The 21,003-nt window shown below is 44.8% G+C and overlaps 3 protein-coding genes across 5 annotated transcripts; 2 read left to right on the forward strand and 1 right to left on the reverse strand.

Moving 5' to 3' along the window:
• Positions 1-2,955: 2,955 nt before the first annotated feature.
• fam171b (family with sequence similarity 171 member B) lies at positions 2,956-7,439 on the forward strand. Its single transcript, XM_074664812.1, has 8 exons — positions 2,956-3,202; positions 4,171-4,404; positions 5,021-5,113; positions 5,207-5,365; positions 5,463-5,633; positions 5,719-5,835; positions 5,914-6,037; positions 6,125-7,439. Exons 1-8 carry the CDS (start codon positions 2,956-2,958, stop codon positions 7,437-7,439), a joined length of 2,460 nt encoding a protein of 819 aa, XP_074520913.1.
• A 2,117-nt stretch (positions 7,440-9,556) lies between these two features.
• On the reverse strand, positions 9,557-12,819 carry zswim2 (zinc finger, SWIM-type containing 2). Of its 3 annotated transcripts, none has more exons than XM_074664814.1 (9): positions 12,469-12,819; positions 12,314-12,390; positions 12,186-12,226; positions 11,877-12,111; positions 11,504-11,755; positions 11,339-11,423; positions 11,169-11,245; positions 10,911-11,079; positions 9,557-10,109 (listed from the first exon to the last, which is right to left on the reverse strand). In XM_074664814.1, the coding sequence occupies exons 1-9, from the start codon at positions 12,616-12,618 to the stop codon at positions 9,585-9,587; spliced, it is 1,611 nt and encodes a 536-aa protein (XP_074520915.1). In that variant the 5' UTR covers positions 12,619-12,819; the 3' UTR covers positions 9,557-9,584. The 3 variants fall into 3 exon arrangements, with proteins under 3 accessions (XP_074520915.1, XP_074520914.1, XP_074520917.1); XM_074664813.1 differs by having other exon boundaries at positions 11,169-11,248; XM_074664816.1 differs by having other exon boundaries at positions 11,169-11,248; positions 11,877-12,100; positions 12,469-12,480.
• Positions 12,820-13,284: 465 nt separating this feature from the next.
• On the forward strand, positions 13,285-17,629 carry LOC141785960 (calcitonin gene-related peptide type 1 receptor-like). The gene is made up of 13 exons (XM_074664618.1): positions 13,285-13,433; positions 14,390-14,455; positions 14,547-14,682; positions 14,768-14,878; positions 14,958-15,073; positions 15,146-15,237; positions 15,324-15,450; positions 15,525-15,678; positions 15,764-15,824; positions 15,907-15,973; positions 16,047-16,265; positions 16,362-16,403; positions 16,480-17,629. Exons 2-13 carry the CDS (start codon positions 14,402-14,404, stop codon positions 16,684-16,686), a joined length of 1,386 nt encoding a protein of 461 aa, XP_074520719.1. The 5' UTR covers positions 13,285-13,433; positions 14,390-14,401; the 3' UTR covers positions 16,687-17,629.
• The last annotated feature ends 3,374 nt before the right edge of the window (positions 17,630-21,003 follow it).

Below are 21,003 nucleotides of genomic sequence, written 5' to 3' on the forward strand. Positions count from 1 at the left end.
TCATTAAGCTACTTACTTTGTCTAGACACTTTACTTTCTACGTTCTAGAAACTCAAGAAACTTTATACAAACTTTATTTCCTTTCTACGTTCTAGAAAAAGTTCCTTACTTTTTCAAACTTTCTTCATTCTAGGAAAAGTACCTTTCTTTTCTACATCCTACAAAGTTAAGAAGTAGATGTAGACCAATGAGCATGACCATTTTAATTAGCATTAGCATAATTAGCATTGGCATTATAATTGGCTAAGCGGCTTCAGCAACAGCAACAGCAACAGCATGAGCTGGAGCTGGAGCTTTGTGCTTTGAGCTTGAGCTTGAGTTTGAGCTTGAGTTTGAGCTTGAGTTTGAGCTTGAGTTTCTTCTTCTCAAAATTCCAGCTGCTCCTCATGTCTCCTGGTATAACCCCCAGGTGACACCCTCTCAAACTTCGGAGGGGACAAGGCCACCCCCTAGCCCCGGTCGGGCCGTGGAATCGAACTCGTGGCTTCAGCCCCCAACGTTTCCGAACTCGTGGCTTCAGCCCCCAACGTTTCCAAACTCGGCGTCTCTCCCAACTCAGCCACAACCGGGACAAGGCTAGACTGGGCTCCAGGCGTATTTGTCATCTGTATTTTGGCTACAAGACTTGAAAACTCAACCAAGATCTGAGAAGGCTTTGATCTCACCACCTGTGGATCACTGGGCTGCCTCCATAACCACTGGGCTACACAGACACATACCTGCCAGGTGCACACACACTTTTAGCTTCCTTTGGAGACAGGATGTGACAAGAAGTCAAAGGGAGCAAGATTCAAACCCATGACTTCTTCATTCAGAGTCAGAGCCTTAAGCTCCTGAGCTACAAAGACACAGAAAGCTTCAAGTTTTTCTCACATTTGATGTTCCTCCTCTCAGACACTGAACTTTGGAAATCCCTCACTAAGATTTGAACACAGGACCTTAGGAGTCAGAGTCAGGGACTAAAGCTGCTGCTCCACACATCATAGGCTGGGATGTGCTCTGTAATGGAGAGCAGGTGGGAGGTAGGCTGAGAGTGATCCAGGAGCTGTTTGGGGACTCAAATTGAGGAGCGAATGACCACAGTGATGGAAAAATCAGAGTGTAACATATCTAAATTTAACCCAGAACATTCTTAACCATGGTAGAGACCTTTCAGTGTCTTTAACTGTGAGAATCAAACTTTAATTCCCTCTTTGTTTCCGGCTGACTTGAAACACAATGCTCAGCCCCAGTTGTGTGTACAGTCAGACGTCGAAGAATAAATATGAACTTTTTAACATGTCTCTCACTGATGATGCACGAGGGGGTGCTGTCGCGAACAACAAGGGTTTGAGCCACTTCCGGAAAGCAAACAATGAAAAGCTAGCTTCCAAAATAAGAGTACAAAACAAATTTAACACTGAAAAAATTCCTTCTAGTCTCCCACCTGCTCTCCATTACATAACTCACTCTACCCTATGATGTGTGGAGCAGCGGCTTTAGTCCCTGACTCTGACTCCTGAGGTCCTGAGTTCAAATCTTAGTGAAGGATTTCCAAAGTTCAGTGTCTGAGAGGAAGAACATCAAATGTGAGAAAAACTTGAAGCTTTCTGTGTCTTTGTAGCTCAGGAGTTTAAGACCCTGACTGTGAATGAAGAAGTCATAGGTTTGAATCTTGCTCCCTTTGACTTCTTGTCACATCCTGTCTCCAAAGGAAGCTAAAAGTGTGTGAGCACCAGGCAGGTGTGTGCCTGTGTAGCCCAGTGGTTATGGAGGCAGCCCAGTGATCCACAGGTGGTGAGGTCAAAGCCTTCTCAGACCTTGGTTGAGTTTTCAAGTCTTGTAGCCAAAATATAGATGACAAATACGCCCGGAGCCCAGTCCAGCCTTGTCCCGGTTGTGGCTGAGTTGGGAGAGACGCCGAGTTTGGAAACGTTGGGGGCTGAAGCCACGAGTTTGATTCCAGATTAAAAAATAAAATAGATAAAAATGAAGATGAGTTTTTTATATATTTAAAATTTTCTGCAGTGTACGGATAATTTATTTTTGATTTTTACATATGGAGGCCCAAAAGTGTGAACAAGGTATGCAACGTATTCTTTATAAAACCTATGATTCTGGAAAAAAAAAACATAGTGACACCTCCACAGATGTTTTATAGATGCATTTTGTCACCCAGGTGAGCAAATATTAAAAAGAAGTTGTGAAGAGAGTGTGTTATTGTAAACAGTCCCCCCCCATAAGGAGAAATCAAAGCTGGTTTGTTCTGAAGTCTCACTCCTATTTGAAAAAATGAACAAATACTAAAACTTGAAATTTAATCCATTTTTACAATGAAAACATTCAGAAAACAACATGTTTAGACTTTTGATCGCTTTCTTGTTGTCAGATTTGTTCAATAATTGTATAAATTGTTCCCCATCTTTTAGAAAAAAATACAGTTGGTTTTTTTGTTGCTATATTTGCATTTTGAATGGAAAATTTGGCCAGAAGCGACAGAGAGCATCACAGACCCCATAACCCCTCATATGATGTAAGGGCCCCCCTCGTCCTTTCAAAGATTGTACAAACACAAGACGTTTCACTCTGTTGTTTTAAGCTATTGCGTACACAAAAGGCCATTTAAGTCTCACCCTATTATTAAAAGGCATAACAGTAACCTTCATTATGATCATGTTTTATACTTACAATATGAATGTAGACAATTTGGACATGTGGGGGGCACCGTTACTCCTTTTTTTGACACGTGAGATCTTCAAACACTGAGTGATACATCATTCCATCCTCAACGATCTTTGACACACGCCCAGCCTCAGCACCAGCTCATCCTTTCTTCACGGGGCATCGCTACAAGAAAACCATGAAAGCCTCGAGGCCTTCGTGATCTGGAGACAAACATCCCGTGACCACGTTCTCCTGCTCCCACGCTGGTTCTTCGCGGTCCGGTATGTCTTTAAGCCCGCTGCCCGTCTCGTCATGCCCGCTGCTGAACGCCACCTGCCTCCGCCGCCGCTGCTTCTGCTGCTTTTTCTCCCGTCGTTGCTTCTGATTTCCTGCCTGGATGGGGCGGTGGGAGCAGCGGATGAGGGCGGCGGCCTCTCCTCTCCCTCCTCTTCTTCCTCCTCTCCCGGGGACAATAGCCTCGCTGTTGCCGTTGGAGACCCGTCCAGCACCGATCCAAGCGGCCCGGGGAGATTTGTGAGGCCCTCTGGTGTAACAGCAGGTAAACAAACACAGAAAGACGCTCACGTTGGATCAGTCATTGTTACAGGAAATGGAAATGAGCTGTTACCCATGCCCACTATGACTCATTACTGAAGCAGCTTGCTGTGGATCTCATCTTTTCATCTTCAAATCCACCCACTTTGAGGTTTCTAATACAGTTTGTGTGACAGATGTCAAAATTAGCTTTGATCCACTTCCGTGTCATTTCTCACTACACACCACGGCTCATTCACTAACACTGAGACACAGGACAACAACCTATTTCAGTGAGATAATCCAGTAATAATAATAGACTATACAATAACAGTAAATATATATATATTTATTATTATTATTATTATTATTATTATTTTTACTATTATTTATATATATTATATAACAATAGTAAAATAATAATAATAACAATAATAATTCTTCTTCTTCTTCTTCTTCTTATTATTATTATTATTATATATGTATATATTGTAAATTATATATAAAATAATAATAAAGATAATTCAGTGAGATGTTTAATATCATAATTTAGAGAAATTAGGTGATTTGTGTCCATGGATCTATGGATCTTAATATCCTCGAATGGAGCATTACACATCAGCTTCTTTCCATCCAAACCAATCAGATCTTTCTATTGATGATCTACTCCATGCAATTCTCAGACTCATGATGTAACAACAGAGCAATTGGTCACCCGCTGTTGCTGAGACTGCACAGTGACGTCTTTAATCACTAACATAAACACCCAGGACATGTGGGAAAACTCCACAGGAAGTCCAAACCAGTCAAGTCTGCTTTTTTTCTCTGCATGAAAGCAGGGAAAGACAGTTAACAGTACTCTGTGTTTGGATGTAGTCCTCCATCCTGCCTCATCTCTTTTTCATGGTGACAGAAAGGTTGGTGAGGACAGCTGACAGGAAAGACAGGGCACATGCAGACACACGTGTAACATCCAACTCTTTCTCTCTGCAGAGTCTCCGTTTGCCCTGAAAGTCCTGGTGAGGGACATGGTGACCCGCCAGCCTCTACAGGGGGCCTCTGTGGACATTTATGTCAACCACACCCTTAAGAGCTCGGCCCAAACAGGAGAAGGGGGCGAGGTTCTGCTCTGGCTGGACTACAGACCAGGACTCAGTCTGACTCTGCTGGGAAACATGGAGGGATACGTCCCCAGCCCGCTGCCGTGGAGCACCAACAAGAGACCCAGTGAGTGACAACGCTCCGTGCCGGGATGCTACCCTGACCCTGACCCTCAGCTTCAACATGTTGAGAGATGCTCTGACAGAAACACATCAGGCAGACACGTGCTCAGGCTGCTCGCTTCCTCACCTGCATTATTTATCCTCATCACGCTTTAATGAAGTGTCTGCAGAAACACACACGTTGTCACTGACAGTCATTGCTAATCTCCACATGTTACTTTATTGATCGCCTCTGCAGCTGCATGTAGACTCATAAATCCCTGCCTCAGCAAACGGTCTTTGTCCTCCGCTGAGTCAAACGCGAGGGGGGTGGGGGCTCCTCAGCCACAGGGTGGATGTGATGGGGGGTGGGTTTCCTCTGGTCTGAATAGACGCAGGGAGGAGGTATTTTAAAGCAAACACGGAGCAGGTGTCATCAGTGTCATCTGTCTGCTTTATGAAAGCTGCCTCCCTTTGTGCTGCTGAGCCAGACAGCTGAGCCTTTAGAGGAGGGTGCAAGTAGTGTGCCCCCTGCTGCTGGAAATCAACAACTACATGCCCCAGCAATCAGAAATCAAAAACTAAGTGTATTATGTATACAAACACAGAGCTGGACTCACCTTTTCTTTATCCTTCTCCAGTTTTTTCTGCTGTTACCCTCCCGCTGCTCCCTCACACCCAGGGAAACATCTGGCTGTTTGAAGACTCGGTGATCATCGCAGGAAAGTTACCTGGTAAGACGACACACTTAACTTTTCAATCAATAAAAAACAAAAACCCTCCACCTCCAGAAACTAATAAAGAAATGTGTCATCTTGTTTTTACAGACAGCTCCTCCCAGCCGAGGGTTAAGTTCCCTAAGAACCTCCTCACCATGCCCGATAAGACCAACATCTCTTCACTGACAGCGTACCTGACGGTGCCGCAGCATCACCTGGCTAAAGACTGCGCAAACTGCACACCGGGCATCATCAGCAGCAAGTCAGGTGAGCTCATGAGGATTAAATGACTTTTAGACTTAATGTGCAATGCGCAGGAAACAAACTTCCTCTCCTCTCATTTTACCTGTCTTTGTGTCTGCAGTGTTCAGAAACGTTGAGCTGAAAGCTGTGGCGGCTGTGAACGTCCTGCTATACTCTGGCGGCGAGGAGCTCCAAATTCGGGGGCCAATTCAGATCAGCCTTCCCCTCGAGCACGGCACTCGTCTCAGGGCTGCTGACACCGTACCAGCCTGGGCGTTCAACCTTAAGACAGGTGAGAAAGTTACCTGTCGCTAACGACGACTGTGACACATTCAAATCTGTAACGTTCACCTGAACACACTTTGACTCCTGTGAAGGCGCCTGGGAGAATCAGGGTCTGGGGATCGTGAAGACGCTCGGTGATGGCTTGGTGTGGACCTACACCGCTTCCCATCTGGGCCACTGGATCGCTGCCCCCCATCCTTCAGCAAACGGTACAACACCACCTCTCAGATTCATCGCTATCTCTGACCTAAAGGTGGAGTAATGACAACATTTCTGTCTGAATGCAGATTATCTGGGACATGGCAGCTCTCTGGATTTCTTATCCTATCACACCTACCTGCTGGTGGGGATTCTGGGAGGAACGCTCGCTGTCGTCATCGGGTTTCTCTCCTTACTGCTGTGTCACTGCAGGTACAGGTCGCATTAACACGACAAACATCTGCTCATTCTCGATGAAGCCTCCTTATTCTGTCTTCATTACGATCTGTTTCCCCAAAGTTCTCACCGAGAGCCCAGGCGGAGGAGGAGGGCCCGCTTCTCCAAACTCACCGTGGTGAAAAAAGACCAAACCACCTCCACCCACATGGAGGAGGGTCTCCTGTTCCGTTCAGGTGAGAATAGCCTCGCCTCCTGCAGCGTCCAGTGTGAGCCCTTAACCACGCCCAGACACAAGGCAAACTACAACATCTACGTGGAGGATCCTGGGAGTCGTCCCGCGGCTCCTTTTTACGAGAACATCGCCCTGGATCGCCTCAAAGGCTCCCAGCAGTCGTCTCACTACATCAACAACGATGAGGTGGCTCGAATCAGAGAGAAATCAGAGCACAACCGGAATCTCAACACCGACAACTTCTTTCAGGATAAGCTGGTTCATCTCTACAACCAGCCGGTGGCCATCATCCAGGCGCCGGAGCTGCTCAACAACCAGGAGCAGCAGCTGTCCGGCTGCAAGTCTGCCACTTTCCCCCGCAACGGAGTGGAGTACGACGCAGAGCCGGCAAGTAAAGACAGCTACACCCAGACGCTCCCCAAAGCGCCTCACCACCACTCCCAAAGCGGGAGCAGCCCACAGCAGAGCGGCCAAGACGAACCCCAGCCTCTGGAAACGCCTCCCCAAGGCCAAGGCCCCAACCCCAGCGTGTGGGGCCGCTACAACAACCTGCTGGAGTCCTCTGTCTCCGTGCCCGGGACTCTGAATGAAGCGGCTGGGATGGAGGGCTTCAGCAGTGGGCACGGGGTACCCAGCGAGCTGCAGGGCATCTCAGAGCGGACCCTGCTGGAGCTGACCCGGGGGAAGCCCTTGTCGTCTCACCCCAGAGCCTGGTTCGTCTCTTTAGACGGGAAGCCTGCTGCGCAAGTTCGCCACTCCATCATCGAGCTCCAGGGTCGCCACCGCCCGACCAGCAGCAACGACACCAGCCTGGACTCAGGTGTGGACATGAACGAGCCTCAGCAGAGCATCCGCGAGACGGAGCGAGACAGACCTTCCATCAGAGCCTCGTCCTTGTCCCACCACAGTCGAGGGGGGCGCTACGTGGAGGAGCAGGACCTGAGCAGCAGCGAGAGCGGCACCACGGCCACCTGCACCCCGGAGGACCCTGCTCTGAGGAACATTTTGGATGGGAGCAGCGGAGCTATTCCTAACATTCCTGAAGAGCGAGACGGGATGGACACATCCAGCGCTCAGGAGGACAGCGAGTCCAGGGGGACGCCGCCTCCACGGCGCCTCAGGAAGGTGAGGGAGAAGGGGAAGACGGAAAAGAGGAGTGCCAAGCATGTCCGTGAGGGGCGACCTCTGACCAAGAGGAGTTAGAGCGTGGCTCAGACTGAAAGCATCTCATGTCCTGTCACCGTGTTCATCCAGCAGCCGTTCTCCTCTGACATCACACGCCACAAAAAGCAAACACAACAGTGATTTAAAGACGTCTTCACCGCCGTGCTCATGAAGGCATCGTTGTTCTTCATCTGTGATCGTACAACTTTGCCAAAGAAAGCTGAAGAAACAACGTCTTCGCCATCTTCAAGCTTCATGTAGCTGCTGTGAGACGCGTCCGCGCACCGTGTTTGCTCATCCTCCCCAATCTGAACATCACCAGCGAGATCCTTCACAGCAAAACGTCCAGGTGAACACGATATCCCACAATCCCCAGTTCTGGCATTGGAGAGGGTGCCTTCTTTCTGCCTGTAAATCTTCACTTTGCGTACAGAAACAGCATTTCCAAACGGCGGTGAGACAGCAGATACAGTTGGACGTGTAGTGCACTTAACCTCACCAAAAATGCCTGCTGGAGACGAAAGGAGACGTAAGGAGACGAAAGGAGACGAAAGGAGACGGAGATTACCCGACATCTGGTTGAGGATTCAGGGAGTCGTGATTGGAAGCGGCTTAGTCACTAAAATTCAACTTTTTAACTAATGACACGAATTATTCCTGAGCAGGGAGAGAAAGCTGATATTTTACATCATATGATAATTTAGGATGCATGAAAACAGGAGTCTCTTTGGGGTGGATGAAGACTGTTTTGCTCCATTAAAAGACTGAATGATTCATTTAATTTCTGATTTTGTGACTGGAAAATGTTGGGTTATTTCTGGCTGATTTATTTGCATGGTTTTAGCAAAGGTAGGACTGCACCGCTCCAAAAAAAATCAACAGACTCTGTCTTTTTTTTTGCTGCTTCTTTTTTGGTGCCTTTGAGTTTTTATTTACAACCTGAGTTGCCAAACGTTTAGATTATTCACTGAAGAAAGAGTTGAATAGAAGATTTAATGGTGCTGAAACTTTGTCCACAAAGACGCTGATTGTTGATTGATGACCCCTGAAGGTCGGTCCATCCTGGACGCTCTAAATTACATGTTGATTTTTTCGTCTTTAAGACACAAGAAGAGAGTCATGCCTTCTTTATATGAATTGTAACCTTTGTAAACTCCCGTCTTGCACTATCATCAGCCTCAGCTGTGGTGTGTGTGAAGTCAGCATGTTGGCGTCACCTCACAGAGGAGGACGTACGTTTAATTCAACAAAATGTAAAACTACGATGTCACGTGTATGCCTGCAGCAGTTTTTGTCTGAAGTCAAACAAAGCACACCACACTTTAAAACGTCCCTTAACAGGCGTAAAACTCCTCAATTATTTACATGTACATACCACGACAACAACCTGGCAATATCAAACTGACCTGGATTCTAGCATTGGGCAAAAACATGAAAACAACACAAACACCAGAGATTAGCACTCCTAGCAATATTCACCGTTAACCCATCCAGCTAAGACGTTTCCTGCACCAGATTGAGTCTTCCGATTAAGTATAAACTGAAAAATGTTTCACTCCTGTAGTATTTATCAGCTGTTTCTTTGTGTAAATAGATAAGCAACATTTCATGTATCCTGTAGCTTTGTTGACATTGTTTTCGTGCTGTTTTCCTCCATCTTTAAGAGTCGCAGAGATGCATGGATGATTGGGTTTTTCTGTCTGGGTCATGAGAAGTTAGAGCGTTGTTTCCAGCGTTAGGATGAAGAGTGTGTGTCTGTTTAAAGGAGTGTACAAATGGAGCTTTGTAGTTTTTAATGTAGCAACAATTTGAGCACTTAATCTTTTTCTCTTTGCTTTCAGCAGCTTGACAACGCGATGTATCCCGGCTTACGGCGACACTTTGTGCGGACGACTCTTTAAACTCGAACCTACTGCCACTCCCAGCTCAAAGTGATGAAGCTGAATGTATCTGTATGATTTTAGTGTGTTTCACTGTGCGCTCCTTTTGTGTGTGGGCTTCTGTTCTGAAGTTAGCCACCTTTTGTGTTGACTCTGTAATAATGGTAGTGTTCTTAGTCTCGCCTTTTTGTGCTCTGACTTAATAAACTAACTTGATACCACTGATTTCTCAGCCTGACTCATTCAGAAGAATTAAGCTCGTCCACATCGTTTCTGTCACATGTTCCTCTTTAATGAAGCTGGTTTAAGTCTTTCTCTGCTGCCCTGTGTTTACTCCAGTAATCCTCAGCACTGACATTTCTCTGTTTGCTGTGCTTGTCGTCTTAGGTTGCAGTCTAGTGAGCCGAACAGGACAGTCTGCTGTCTCTGGTTTACTTAATCCCACACTCAGGTCCAGCTCTGCCTGCTCTCTGCTGTTTGTCACTGCACAACATTTATGAGGTGAACTTAGCTTTTGCTTTGTTTTGGATTTAATAACAGACGAGCTGATCTCAGGACTCTGTTTCCTCTGTTTTGAGGTGTTAAATGTGACTGCACAGCCTGTCAGCTCCTCTGCTGTAGGACAACCCTGAGAGGACGGGTTTAGATGTCTCAGTGCCACCCCAGGGACAAACAGGTCCTCTAAGTTCTGTTCAGCTCCTTTTGCTACGACCTTAGACGGGGTTTTCCTTTCACTGCTTCTTGGAGCGAGGGGGTTATAGAGGACAAATCCATCCAGAGGGCAGCAGTTGGACTTCAGCAGGATCTGGTCCACACAGTCTGAGTGGAACTGGAGTATGGGAGTGAACAGGGCAGGGCATGAGGATGAGAGAGGAGGGGTTTCTGTCAGTTCTTCAAATCTTTATGTTGTTACTTTGAATGATCTCAGTAGTCACTTGAAAGCAATAAAATCTCCATCTTATCAACACTACAGGCTGTTTGAAGACAGTGTTGATATTAAACTTTTATTTTATTTTATTTTATTTTTATTTTTTTTACTTTTTATTTATTTGTTCTTATTATTTATTTATTTATTTATTAAGCACAGACTGTCTGGGGACAATGTTGATATTAAATTCTCATTTTATTTTATTTTTATTATTTTTGTTTTATTTATTTTCTATCTGTTTTTATTTAATATTTATTTTTTATTTATTCATTTTTCTATTAAATACGGGCTGTCTAGGGACAGTGTTGATTTTAAGTTTTTATTTTATTTTATTCAATTTTAATTTTATTATTTTTTTATTTTTTACTCTTTTTTTATTTAATATTTATTCATTTATTTATTTTTATGAAATACAGACTGTCTGGGGACAGTGTTGTTATTAAATTTATATTTTATTTTATTTTTTATTTTTATTTTTTATTTTTTATTTATTTTTTTATCTGTCTTTATTTAATATTTCTTTTTTATTTATTTATTTTTCTATAAAATACGGGCTGTCTGGGGACAGTGTTGATATTATTATTATTATTATTTTTTATTATTATTATTATTATTATTTTTTTTTTTAATTTAATACAGGCTGTCTGGGGACACTGTTATTAAATTTGACAGACCCAGATTCATGAAATTAAGTCTGTTTACCTTGTGATGGCAGGGCAGAGTTCGAACACACTGACCCAGGCTGAAATCCTGCAGACAGATCCGACACTGGAGTCCCACATCTAAAAGCTGAGACCCAGGTCTCACCCTGACTGAAGGAAGACTGGCCAGGACGTTTTCTGGGAGAGGGTCATCAGCTACAGAGCTGATCCTGAAGAATTTACAGAAACAGCAGCAGTTATTCATAGACTTAAATTTGGACTCACTTTTCAAATCTTGAAGACGTGTTGAGAAACTCACCGCTTGTTTACGGCCTTGGATTGTGTTCCTGTTTCATCTCTAACTGAGTCTTCCCTGATGCGCCACTTTTCTTTTCTCTTCTTTGAGAGGAAATCATTGATTTTAATCATTAATCAGTTTAATCATTCTGTCCTTTATTTTAATATTATCATCAACTCAGAAGAGCTTACTGTTCGAGAGGCTAACACATGTTGTTGGTGGGAGCCGGTCTTCACACAGGCCTCACACAGATAGAGGTACCTGCAGACTGTGCATCTGGAGACAGAGGAAGCGCAGTCTGTATTAATACCCTTATATTGTTATTCTTCCTCACTTTACAGTTGCCTTTCTCTTACTTGTAGCACGTCCCAGAGACCGGGCTGATCCTGCAGCTGTGGCACACAACTCCCAGGTGCCTCTCTGCCTTTTCTCTTTCAGCTGCAGTAAAAAGCCTTGCTGCATTTTTCACCTGCCCCTGGAGAAGCTTCAAAGAGCTGAACTCCTCCCTGCACAGGGGGCACTTCACTGTTTCCTCTCTATCTGAGAGTTTCTGGTGATCCGCCCACACTTTCATGCAGGAAATGTGGACATTGTTGCCACAACCAAACCTGTAAGACACAGAGACAGTGCAGAGAATCTGGGCTGGAAAAAAACTACGACCCATGATGCTGTTGAGGGTCACCAAAAGTTAACCGCAAAATTTTCTGAGTGAAACCCTGACCCACACACCTGCAGTAACACACGGGCTGTTTTTTCTCCAGCAGCTCCTCCTGACAGATAGGACACACATCCTGGGCTTGGATCACTTTCCGGCGCACACTTCCAGGATCCGGACCTGTGATGGCTTGGCTTGGTGTCCCAGAAGTCGGAGGTGGATCATTTTGCATCCGGTGGGTTTTGGTTTGGTGTAAACCATGGAGTATCTCCAAGATCTGTCTCTCCACAAGCCCAGGCTGGAATGAATCTGGAGCAAAGTAATTTCTATGTGTCAACCTATGAAACAAGCTCTGACAGTTTTTAGCATTTAAAACAACTCACATTCATGTTCCTGGGGTATTCTGAATTTCCGCAGTAAAAGCCTGAAAGGTAAAAAAATGATGCTTCATTCTTTCTAGTAATGCTGGAATAAATGTAAATATATCAGATGGATAAACATAAAGACAAACCAGCAGATGTGTTTGCATGGCTCCTGCTCTTTGATGAACACAGGACATGTGCAGGTATGTGGGTTACCTAGACACACCTGGACAACATCAAAATAGCACATAACCACTGAGTACATTAATACAGCTTAGGTAACTTGAATCCCTGAACAACTCACTTTAAAGTTTTTGGCCTCTCCTTCCTCTTTGAGCAGGAAACCTGTGGGGCCGAAGGATTTGAGGAGGAATATGGTTGTGTTGAGGGCCTGGTCTTGGTGCAGACTCACAGCATCACTAGCTGTAGTCCTCCATGTGGTTTTCCTAAACATCCCGTCACTGAAGGAACCAGAAAACACCTGTCAGTTACTGGCTTGTTGACAAATGTTACCTACACTCGTCAAACATTGTTAAAATCGAGCTTAAACTCATTCCGTTTCATAACTTTACCCCAAACAAGCGATAACACCTCAATTATCTCAAAAAATGGTCGATATCTTCTGAAAAACATGCCTCAATTTAGCTTAACGACGTTTAACACTGAGGGGAGCGTCAACAGAGCTGTTGCCATGGTAACCTGCCGTTAAGAGGCTCTCGCCCCGCAGATGGCGCCGTTGCTCTTGTTGGCAGATCCGTTTAACACTAACAGCTCGAAAATATCGACAAATAATGTGAATTTATTTTATTTTTCGATGTTATTTAACAGTTAATTAAACATTTACGGCCCAGGACGTAAGTTGTTTATCAAATGGGATTATTAGCGGTCGCTTTTGGATTTACGTCAACGAATATGTTTTGATAAAGTGTATAACGGCAATTTTTTTTAACTATTAAAACAATCTTATGCTCACTTTTTATTATATTTTTATTTTTACAAAGCTAATCAATGCTTTCGGAGGTTTTAAATTACATTTATGGGATGTCCCCTAGTTGTGACGTCACCCTCAGCTCCACTCAGCCCAACAGGACAGCTCAGTGTGGACTCAGACTCTGCTGGATTACACACACTGAGGGACATGCCTTAAAGACATCACCACAAAAATCTGCTTTTTCTCCGTTTTTTCCTGAAAAACTTCATTTTAAGACAAAGGGATTACTTCAGGAAGAGCTAAACATTCTGATTTATTGTTTTACAGCTCCTTTAAAGGTAAGCATCTCCTGTTATTCAGCATGTAGACTATGGTTAGAGTTCACAGTTTATTTGTAAGGGTTCAGATTAGACTAGAGGTGTTATATTTAAGAAATGTACAGAGAAAAAAGGAGAAATCCACAGGTTTTTAGTTAAGTTATAGTTTCCATCACACACTACATTCAGACAAACCTCACTTTTGGGTTAATTAACTCCTAAACTGCTCACTAATATACCTGTCTAAGTTAAAGTGCTTTCAAACTCACCTTAACTTCTCTTCCATTAATACCTTTGAACTGCAATAGGAAAACAATGAGCATTAAAATCTAATCAGAGGCTCCACTGTGGAAAATATGACACCAGAAATGTGCTTCACACCAGATTCACTGCTGAAAGTTAAATGACTTGTTGCTTTTCAGCTACTATTTAATGTTTAATTTAATTTTCATTCTATTTTGAAGTTAGTTTGCAGCCTTTCTCCCTCCATATTTGCCTTGTTGATGCATTTATTGGCTAAACTTTGCTTAAACTTGCTCAACATGCAAAATAAGCATGCAGGAAGGAAGCTGTGGGGAGCAGAGGAAGCACGAGGCCAAATCTGTAACCCCAACGTCCAAAAAGGGGAGACACAGTGATACAGTGGGTTCTGTTTACGTGGGATTGGTGTTGTTCTACAGCTGGACTGAGTCAAATTATTAAAAGCAAAGATAAAATAACAAGATAGGCTCTGTGCTACATGTTATACATCACATGTATGTGTGTTACAGCAGTTTAGAGCCTGTGTCCAGCTCCTGTCAACACATCGTGTGCAGGATCATGCAAGCAGCTGCTGCAGCTCAGGAAGCTTTTTTTTTCATCCAACCCAAGGGAAAACTATTTTGGACCGTGCTCACATTTTCAGTTGCTCCCCCAAGTTGTAAAAATAACCTCTTTGTTTGGTGTCACTCATTACAACAACTTTTGTTAAACGTTAGGGTGATCTGAGGATGATGGATCCAAAGTGCTGGACGTTTCTCCTCATGCTGCTCACACTCAACAAGGTAACTCTGCTTTGTTTTTTTTTTTTGGATGGATTATGTTTCTGTTGTTTATTTTTGTCATTTTTTTCAACACACTAACTTTTTTCCCCAGCTGCTTGTTTCTGCAAACCCTGAAGAACACCAGAACCATCGAGGCGAGTCCCCGGTGACCCGCAAAAAGATCACGACAGCTCAGTACGAGTGTTTCCAGCGCATCATGAAACAATCACATGAAAAAAACACCACAGGTGAGAAAAAAGATGCGTCTCCTCTTCTCATTTTGTGGACCAGCACTCGGTCGGTCTCAGATAAAACTGCGCCTGGTGTCGGCAGGTCTGGAGTGCAGCAGGACGTGGGACGGCTGGCTGTGCTGGGACGAGACCAAAGCTGGAGAAACAACCGAGCAGAGCTGTCCAGACTACTACAACAACTTTGACCCTAGTGGTAAATATCTGGAACATCAGGAATTTCTGGATGTTTATGTCGAAGGAAAAGTTGGATTCTGGGTATTTTCTTTTTACAGCAAAGGCATCCAAAGTGTGCTCAAAGTCAGGTGAATGGGGACGCCATCCAGAGAGTAAAAGGACGTGGACGAACTTTACAAACTGTCAACAAGCCAACAACACAAATCACGGGATGGTGAGGACAGAACAGAAACAGCTGTAACATCAAAACAAAGCTGTTTAACTCAAGAAGCTTGTGTTTCCCCAGGAGACGATGACTCACTTCTACCTGGTGATGATCGGTCACGGCCTGTCGCTGGTGTCGCTGCTCATATCTTTAGGAATCTTCTTCCATTTTAAGTCAGTTTCTTTGCTTCCTGTTCCTTCTGCTGCAGTTAAAGAGAAGTTTCTTGACGATAATCAAGATATCTCTGTGTCTCTTTCAGGAGTCTGAGCTGTCAGAGAATCACGCTCCACAAAAACCTCTTCCTCTCATTCGTGCTCAACTCCATCATCACCGTGGTCTGGCTCACGACGGTGGTGAAGAAACAGGGACACACGTACAATGATACTGTGAGTTATCGTCCAAGTGTTGTTGGACTTGCAGAGTCTTCACACATCTCACACTCCTTCCTCTGCCCCTCCAGGCCAGCTGTAAGCTGCTCATGTTCATCCACCTGTACCTGCTGAGCTGTAACTACTTCTGGATGCTGTGCGAGGGGATCTACCTGCACACGCTCATCGTGGTCGCAGTGTTTGCTGAGAAACAGCATCTGATTTGGTATTATCTGCTGGGCTGGGGTAAGGAAACAAAAAGCTTCACTCCTTCACTTTCATATTCACTCTCTTAAATCTTTAACGGTTAAAATCTGCTCTCATTTCTCAGGTTTCCCTCTTGTTCCAACTGTGATCCACTCAATCGCACGCCACTGCTACTACAACGATAAGTGAGTCACCTCCAGGATTAAAAACGCACAGAAATCTCTTTCTGTTCTCTACGGTGACATAATCTGGTTTGTGTTTTCACAGCTGCTGGATCAGCTCAGATACGTCTCTGCTCTACATAATCCACGGACCGATCTGTGCTGCTTTAGTGGTGAGTCATCAAAGATCAAACGCTACGACACACGAGATGACGTGACTTTAAAGATCTGCCGTTTGACCTCTAGGTGAACCTCTTCTTCCTCCTCAACATCGTCCGAGTCCTCATCACCAAGCTGAGGGTGACGCACCAGGCCGAGTCCAGCCTCTACATGCGGGCGGTGAGAGCCACGCTCATCCTCATCCCTCTGCTCGGCATCCAGTTCGTCCTGCTGCCCTACAAGCCTCACGACCACTGGGTATTTGAGATCTACCTGTACGTCATGGAGATCCTCATGCACTACCAGGTCAGTGATCCCATCCATGACGAGAGAGTTTGCAGGTTTAAAGTTCTGTTCAGGCTTTAAGGATTTCCTCGTGTTGTGTATTTTCTCCACATGCAGGGACTTTTAGTGTCTACAATATTCTGCTTCTTCAACGGAGAGGTAAGACAAGCTTCCCGCTGATTTATTTTTGTGTCTTCTGGTCAGATCGGTGACTCCTCTTGCGTCTCCTCCTCAGGTTCAGAGCGTTTTGCGGCGACACTGGAATCAGCAGCGGATGCAGTTCGCCGGCACGTTTGCCAACGCAGACTTCTTCCGCTCGGCCTCCTACGTGGCCTCGTCGCTGACAGAAGTCCACCGCTGCTACAGCATCGAAAGCCACACCGAGCACATGAACGGGAAGAGCTACTCGGATATCTTCAGATCAGACAGTCCGTTCGTGTGAAGGTGGACTAAGACCTTACTACTGTTCACTCAGTCTTCTTCTATCAAATATATTTCTTCTCCATGAATCAAACTGTGATGGAGGACAGTTCATTCTTCATCATCTTCATCCCACTGAAATCCAAAGAGGCTGCTGCTGCTGGATAAGACACAGACCTTTGAGTGGACCAGAGAGACTGAAACACAAGGACCTGACGTCTCCTTGGATTGGAGAGAAAGAGGCCGTTTTTCCAGGAGCTTTTTGGGGATACAAATGCATTTTTTAAAAAAGAGTGAATGCATGAAAACCACTTTACAGGTTTGACTTTTTCTGCTGCAGGACTCGAATGAAGCAGAGCCAAAGACGGGAGCAGTTCCCGGGCGCTGAAGTATCTAAATATTCCAAAATGCTGGAGAAAAGATGATTCAATCGTCAGGAGGAGAAGCTTTGTACAGATATTCAGTCTTTTAAGCCACATGATATAAATATTGGATCTAAGCAACATTTACTGTACTAACTGCAGCTGGTAGACGTGGGGTTTGATGGATCAGTATTTAACTTCCTGGAAAATAATGTCAGACAAACATAAGGAGCAGATTCAGCAGGAACTGATTCATTAAACAGTTTTTTCTGAAAATTGGGAAAGAGTAGATTTTAAAACTCTGATGTTTGAGGAGCTGCTGGTTCAGCCTTCAGGAAGCAGAAGTTACACATGACATAATCAGACACAGATGACGTTTGACGTCTTGTTGGTGAGAAAATCAGCTCAAGGATTCTAAACACAGGAAACAGCTAGCTTAGCATGTGCATTTCCTGTAACTCTGAGTGAATACCTTCATGAAGCTAATGGTTATGTTCGTCACACTGGACCGCTCTGTCTCCTGTCTGTGCAGCCTGAAGCACCGTCTGAATATTTCTGTAACACATCTCTGTTTAGAAACGTCACTGCTTGTTTGTGCTGAAATAATACGTCTGTAAATAAAAATCTGTTTCAGCTGAGAGTCAGAGAAAACTTCCTTTCTTCTGTTTTTCTTTCATTCCCTTCGAAGAGAAATAAAAGACAATCCTCACGTCTATTTTCTTTCCCAAACATCTCATCCAGGGTGGGACTTCCTGACAACATCACCCTCTTAAATGATTATTGTTTCCAGACAAAGCAGGGCGTGTTACTGTCTGTTCCTCGTCCAAAACGTATAGCCACCAGGTGCAATTAGGAAGTCCCAGAGGAAAGGTGCTATAGCCGAGCTCTCAGTGCATCAATCATCAAATCCAGAGTCTGTAAAAACACTTAACGCTCGTCTTTTTAAGTGTTAAACATGTCCGTCTGCACACGGGATGATCAGAAGCATGTGTGCATCGTGCGTGACCGTGCATCATCGCCAGTGATATTTACGAGGCCTCTCAGTCCACAAAGAATTCTGGGAAATGAGGATTTGGATGATGCATGATTGGAGCGTCTCCTCCCGTTTTATTGTGCACTAAATATCTGACGTTTTTACAGCTCATCAAACCGCGCTTCAACTTTCATCAAAAAGTTTCTGAAACTTCACTGAGTTAAGATGTTTTTGTTGTTTACTTATTACAGCACCAGCTCTAAAAAAATCCTGTGGAAATCAAACCGGTGGATACATCGCAGGCTTCCTGTTTCTAAGAATAAATCACCATTGAACTCTTGATCCGTCCTCTCTTGTGTGCTGCTAGTAAACACTTCCTCAGTCTCATGACTAACACTTGTTTACCGCCTTCACTTCCGCGTTCTTCCACAGAAACGGGCCGTGTTTTGTGTTTACCGGCTGGTGGCAGCCCGGTGTATTTCTCAGGGATGTTTCCACAGGATGTTACTGAGGCAGAGGCGTCGTGCAGATGTGCTGATGCAGGAACGAGAAGAGAAAATAGAGATGAAGAGTTTGCAAAAACATGATGAACTTAAGTAGCACTCAGTGACTCAAGCACCATGCAACGCTAAGGAGGAAAAGTTTGCTCCATGTGGACTTCACATTAAGATTACTGAAGCAAAAAGATGCATGATTATGATGGCGACTGATGATGTGATGGAGAATTCCTAACCAGGAGTTTTCCTTCCTTTCAAAAGGAATTTCCCCATTCATCGTGAGCGCATCCTCGGAAAGAAAAAAGCAGCAGATATGATGCACGCAGAAGCAAAAGTGGAATCTCAGGAATGCAAAAGAGGGAAAAGAAGAGCCGCCCCAAAACATGTCGTGTTCTGCTGGGACTGAGACCAGAATCAGTGAAATAATCACCCATCAGGAACGTGACGGAGGAGTGTGACGCATCTGCTTGAGCCGAGTTCTTCAGAGGAGACTCAGACACCACACACACACGGAGATGTGTCCCACATGAGAACAATGGAATGAGTTCTTGGCCCGGCTCGAGGGTGTGGAGGGCGTACAGTTCTGGGGTTGGGGTGAGCTATGTGGCCCGGCTGCATGGACGTGACCCGGGGCTGGGTGGGACCGCAGGAAGTCTGCAGCTCTCATAGACCGCGGCGAGGTCATGGATTATCCGTGAAGCTCATCGTGGAGTGATGTCAATGCTGCGTTGTCTGGTCGGGGACGTCATGTGAGGGGTGTGACGCGGTGCAGCTGTGGGCCTTCACATCTGTCCTGACCTTTGACCTCATGAACCAAAAACTGTGTTTTGATCTCACTTCAGAAGCTTGATGAAGGCTTTTTCACTCTTTACAAGCAGAAATTCACAAAGGTGTACAACTCTAGTGTGCTGAAAGGAAATCTTATGAAGTGTTTTTGTCTTATTTCAGTAGAAAATGTCTTTTTAGACTTAAAATAAGCCAAATTCACCTGACGAGTCCAAAAAAATGTCTTGTTTCAACTTATTTAAAGACAAAATAAGCTCTGAATTGCTTGCAACAAGACATTTTTCTGGACTCGTCAGGTGAATGTGGCTCATATTAAGTCTAAAAAGACATTTTCTACTCAAAATAAGACAAAAACACTTGATAAGGTTTTAGTTTTTGCACTGCTGTGGTCTTGTGTGTGATACATGAAACATAAATCAAACTCCCTCCTAAAGATCTGAGACATCCATCCTTTCAAATGTCAAAAACTTGGATTCAACCCCCTGAAACATCTCAAACAATACGTGTGTAAGGGTTTTGAAGAGCCCAGTTCCTACCGCGCAGGGCGGCGGGCCTGGATCCACTCACACGAGGCACGTCGCCACGCTCTTCTTCAGCAGCACCGTCCTGCCAACAGGAACTCCCTCGCTCCTCTCCCAGTTTCCTGCCATTGTTCTCGCCGCTGCCACCAGGATCAGGCTCCTCCCGGGATCTGGGAAAAGGTGGGATGTTAAAGCAGCTCATTTCCTTTCCGATCAGCTTCGACCTGAGCTGATGGAGGAGGGGTAAGAGATGGTTTAAGCTAATCTATGTGTGTTAATTGAACTTACAGGTTGGTTTCATCTGTTAGCTCACAGCTGGAGGTGGAGAGGGATGAAAAACAAGCTGTAAACATCTGACAACAAATTTCCATCATTGCCTGAAACTACATCCCCACTCCTCTTCTCTCCTCTCTCATGATCTTTCCCAGACTTTTCGAGTGTTTGGCGGGGCGTCGGTGAGGTGGGGTTGGAGGGTGCACAGGAAGGAAAAGGAGTAGCTGGGAAATCTCATCCAGGCTCCTCAGCAAACAAGAGACACCCCACTCAGGATCTGGGCGGCGCTGCTAAGTCATCCCAGGGTCGAGCTCCAGCGGGTACATGAACATTTCGTGTGTGTGGGGTGTGAAAAATTTAATGTATGCAAACAGGAGATGAAACAGTCCAGCTTGTGTGCTCGTGTGTTTCCTCCGTAAAGCCAAGCAGCTCCTTCACATTTTTTTAGTTGTTTTACCCACATTTTGACTCTGAATCTCTCCCTGCCCTAAGTGAAAATAGCAGCCCCTTCTAAAAATGACCACCTGGACAGATGTGGAGCGCGCCCCAAGCTCCGAGCTGCAGGAAACGATGAGAGTGTCACGTCTTTCAGCGCTTACAGAGACGAGAGGTCGACCCAGAAACATGTGCAGCCTGAACTTTGGCTCCTTTTCTTCCTGAACGGACGCCTTTTCTCTCCCTCCTTCACTCACACACCCTGAAATCACTGAAGGCACATGCAGAGGGAACACTTAGATGAGGCGTTTCTGCTGCTTTTAGGAACAAATTCAAAGAAATAAACTCCCTGAGGTGAAATAAAACACCAACTAACATGTGAATTTTATCCCATCACCCAGTGAATTAAGAGTTTCCACCCTGGGATGTAAAGTAGAAGAATTAAACTGTGATTTAAAGCAACAAAGGAGACGCTGTGTCGCCCTCTAGTGG

Source organism: Halichoeres trimaculatus, unplaced genomic scaffold, assembly GCF_033239565.1.
Source record: "Halichoeres trimaculatus isolate MK-OKI-2021-1 unplaced genomic scaffold, fHalTri1.1 fHalTri1_scaffold_24, whole genome shotgun sequence".
NCBI classification, from domain to species: Eukaryota; Metazoa; Chordata; class Actinopteri; order Labriformes; family Labridae; genus Halichoeres; species Halichoeres trimaculatus.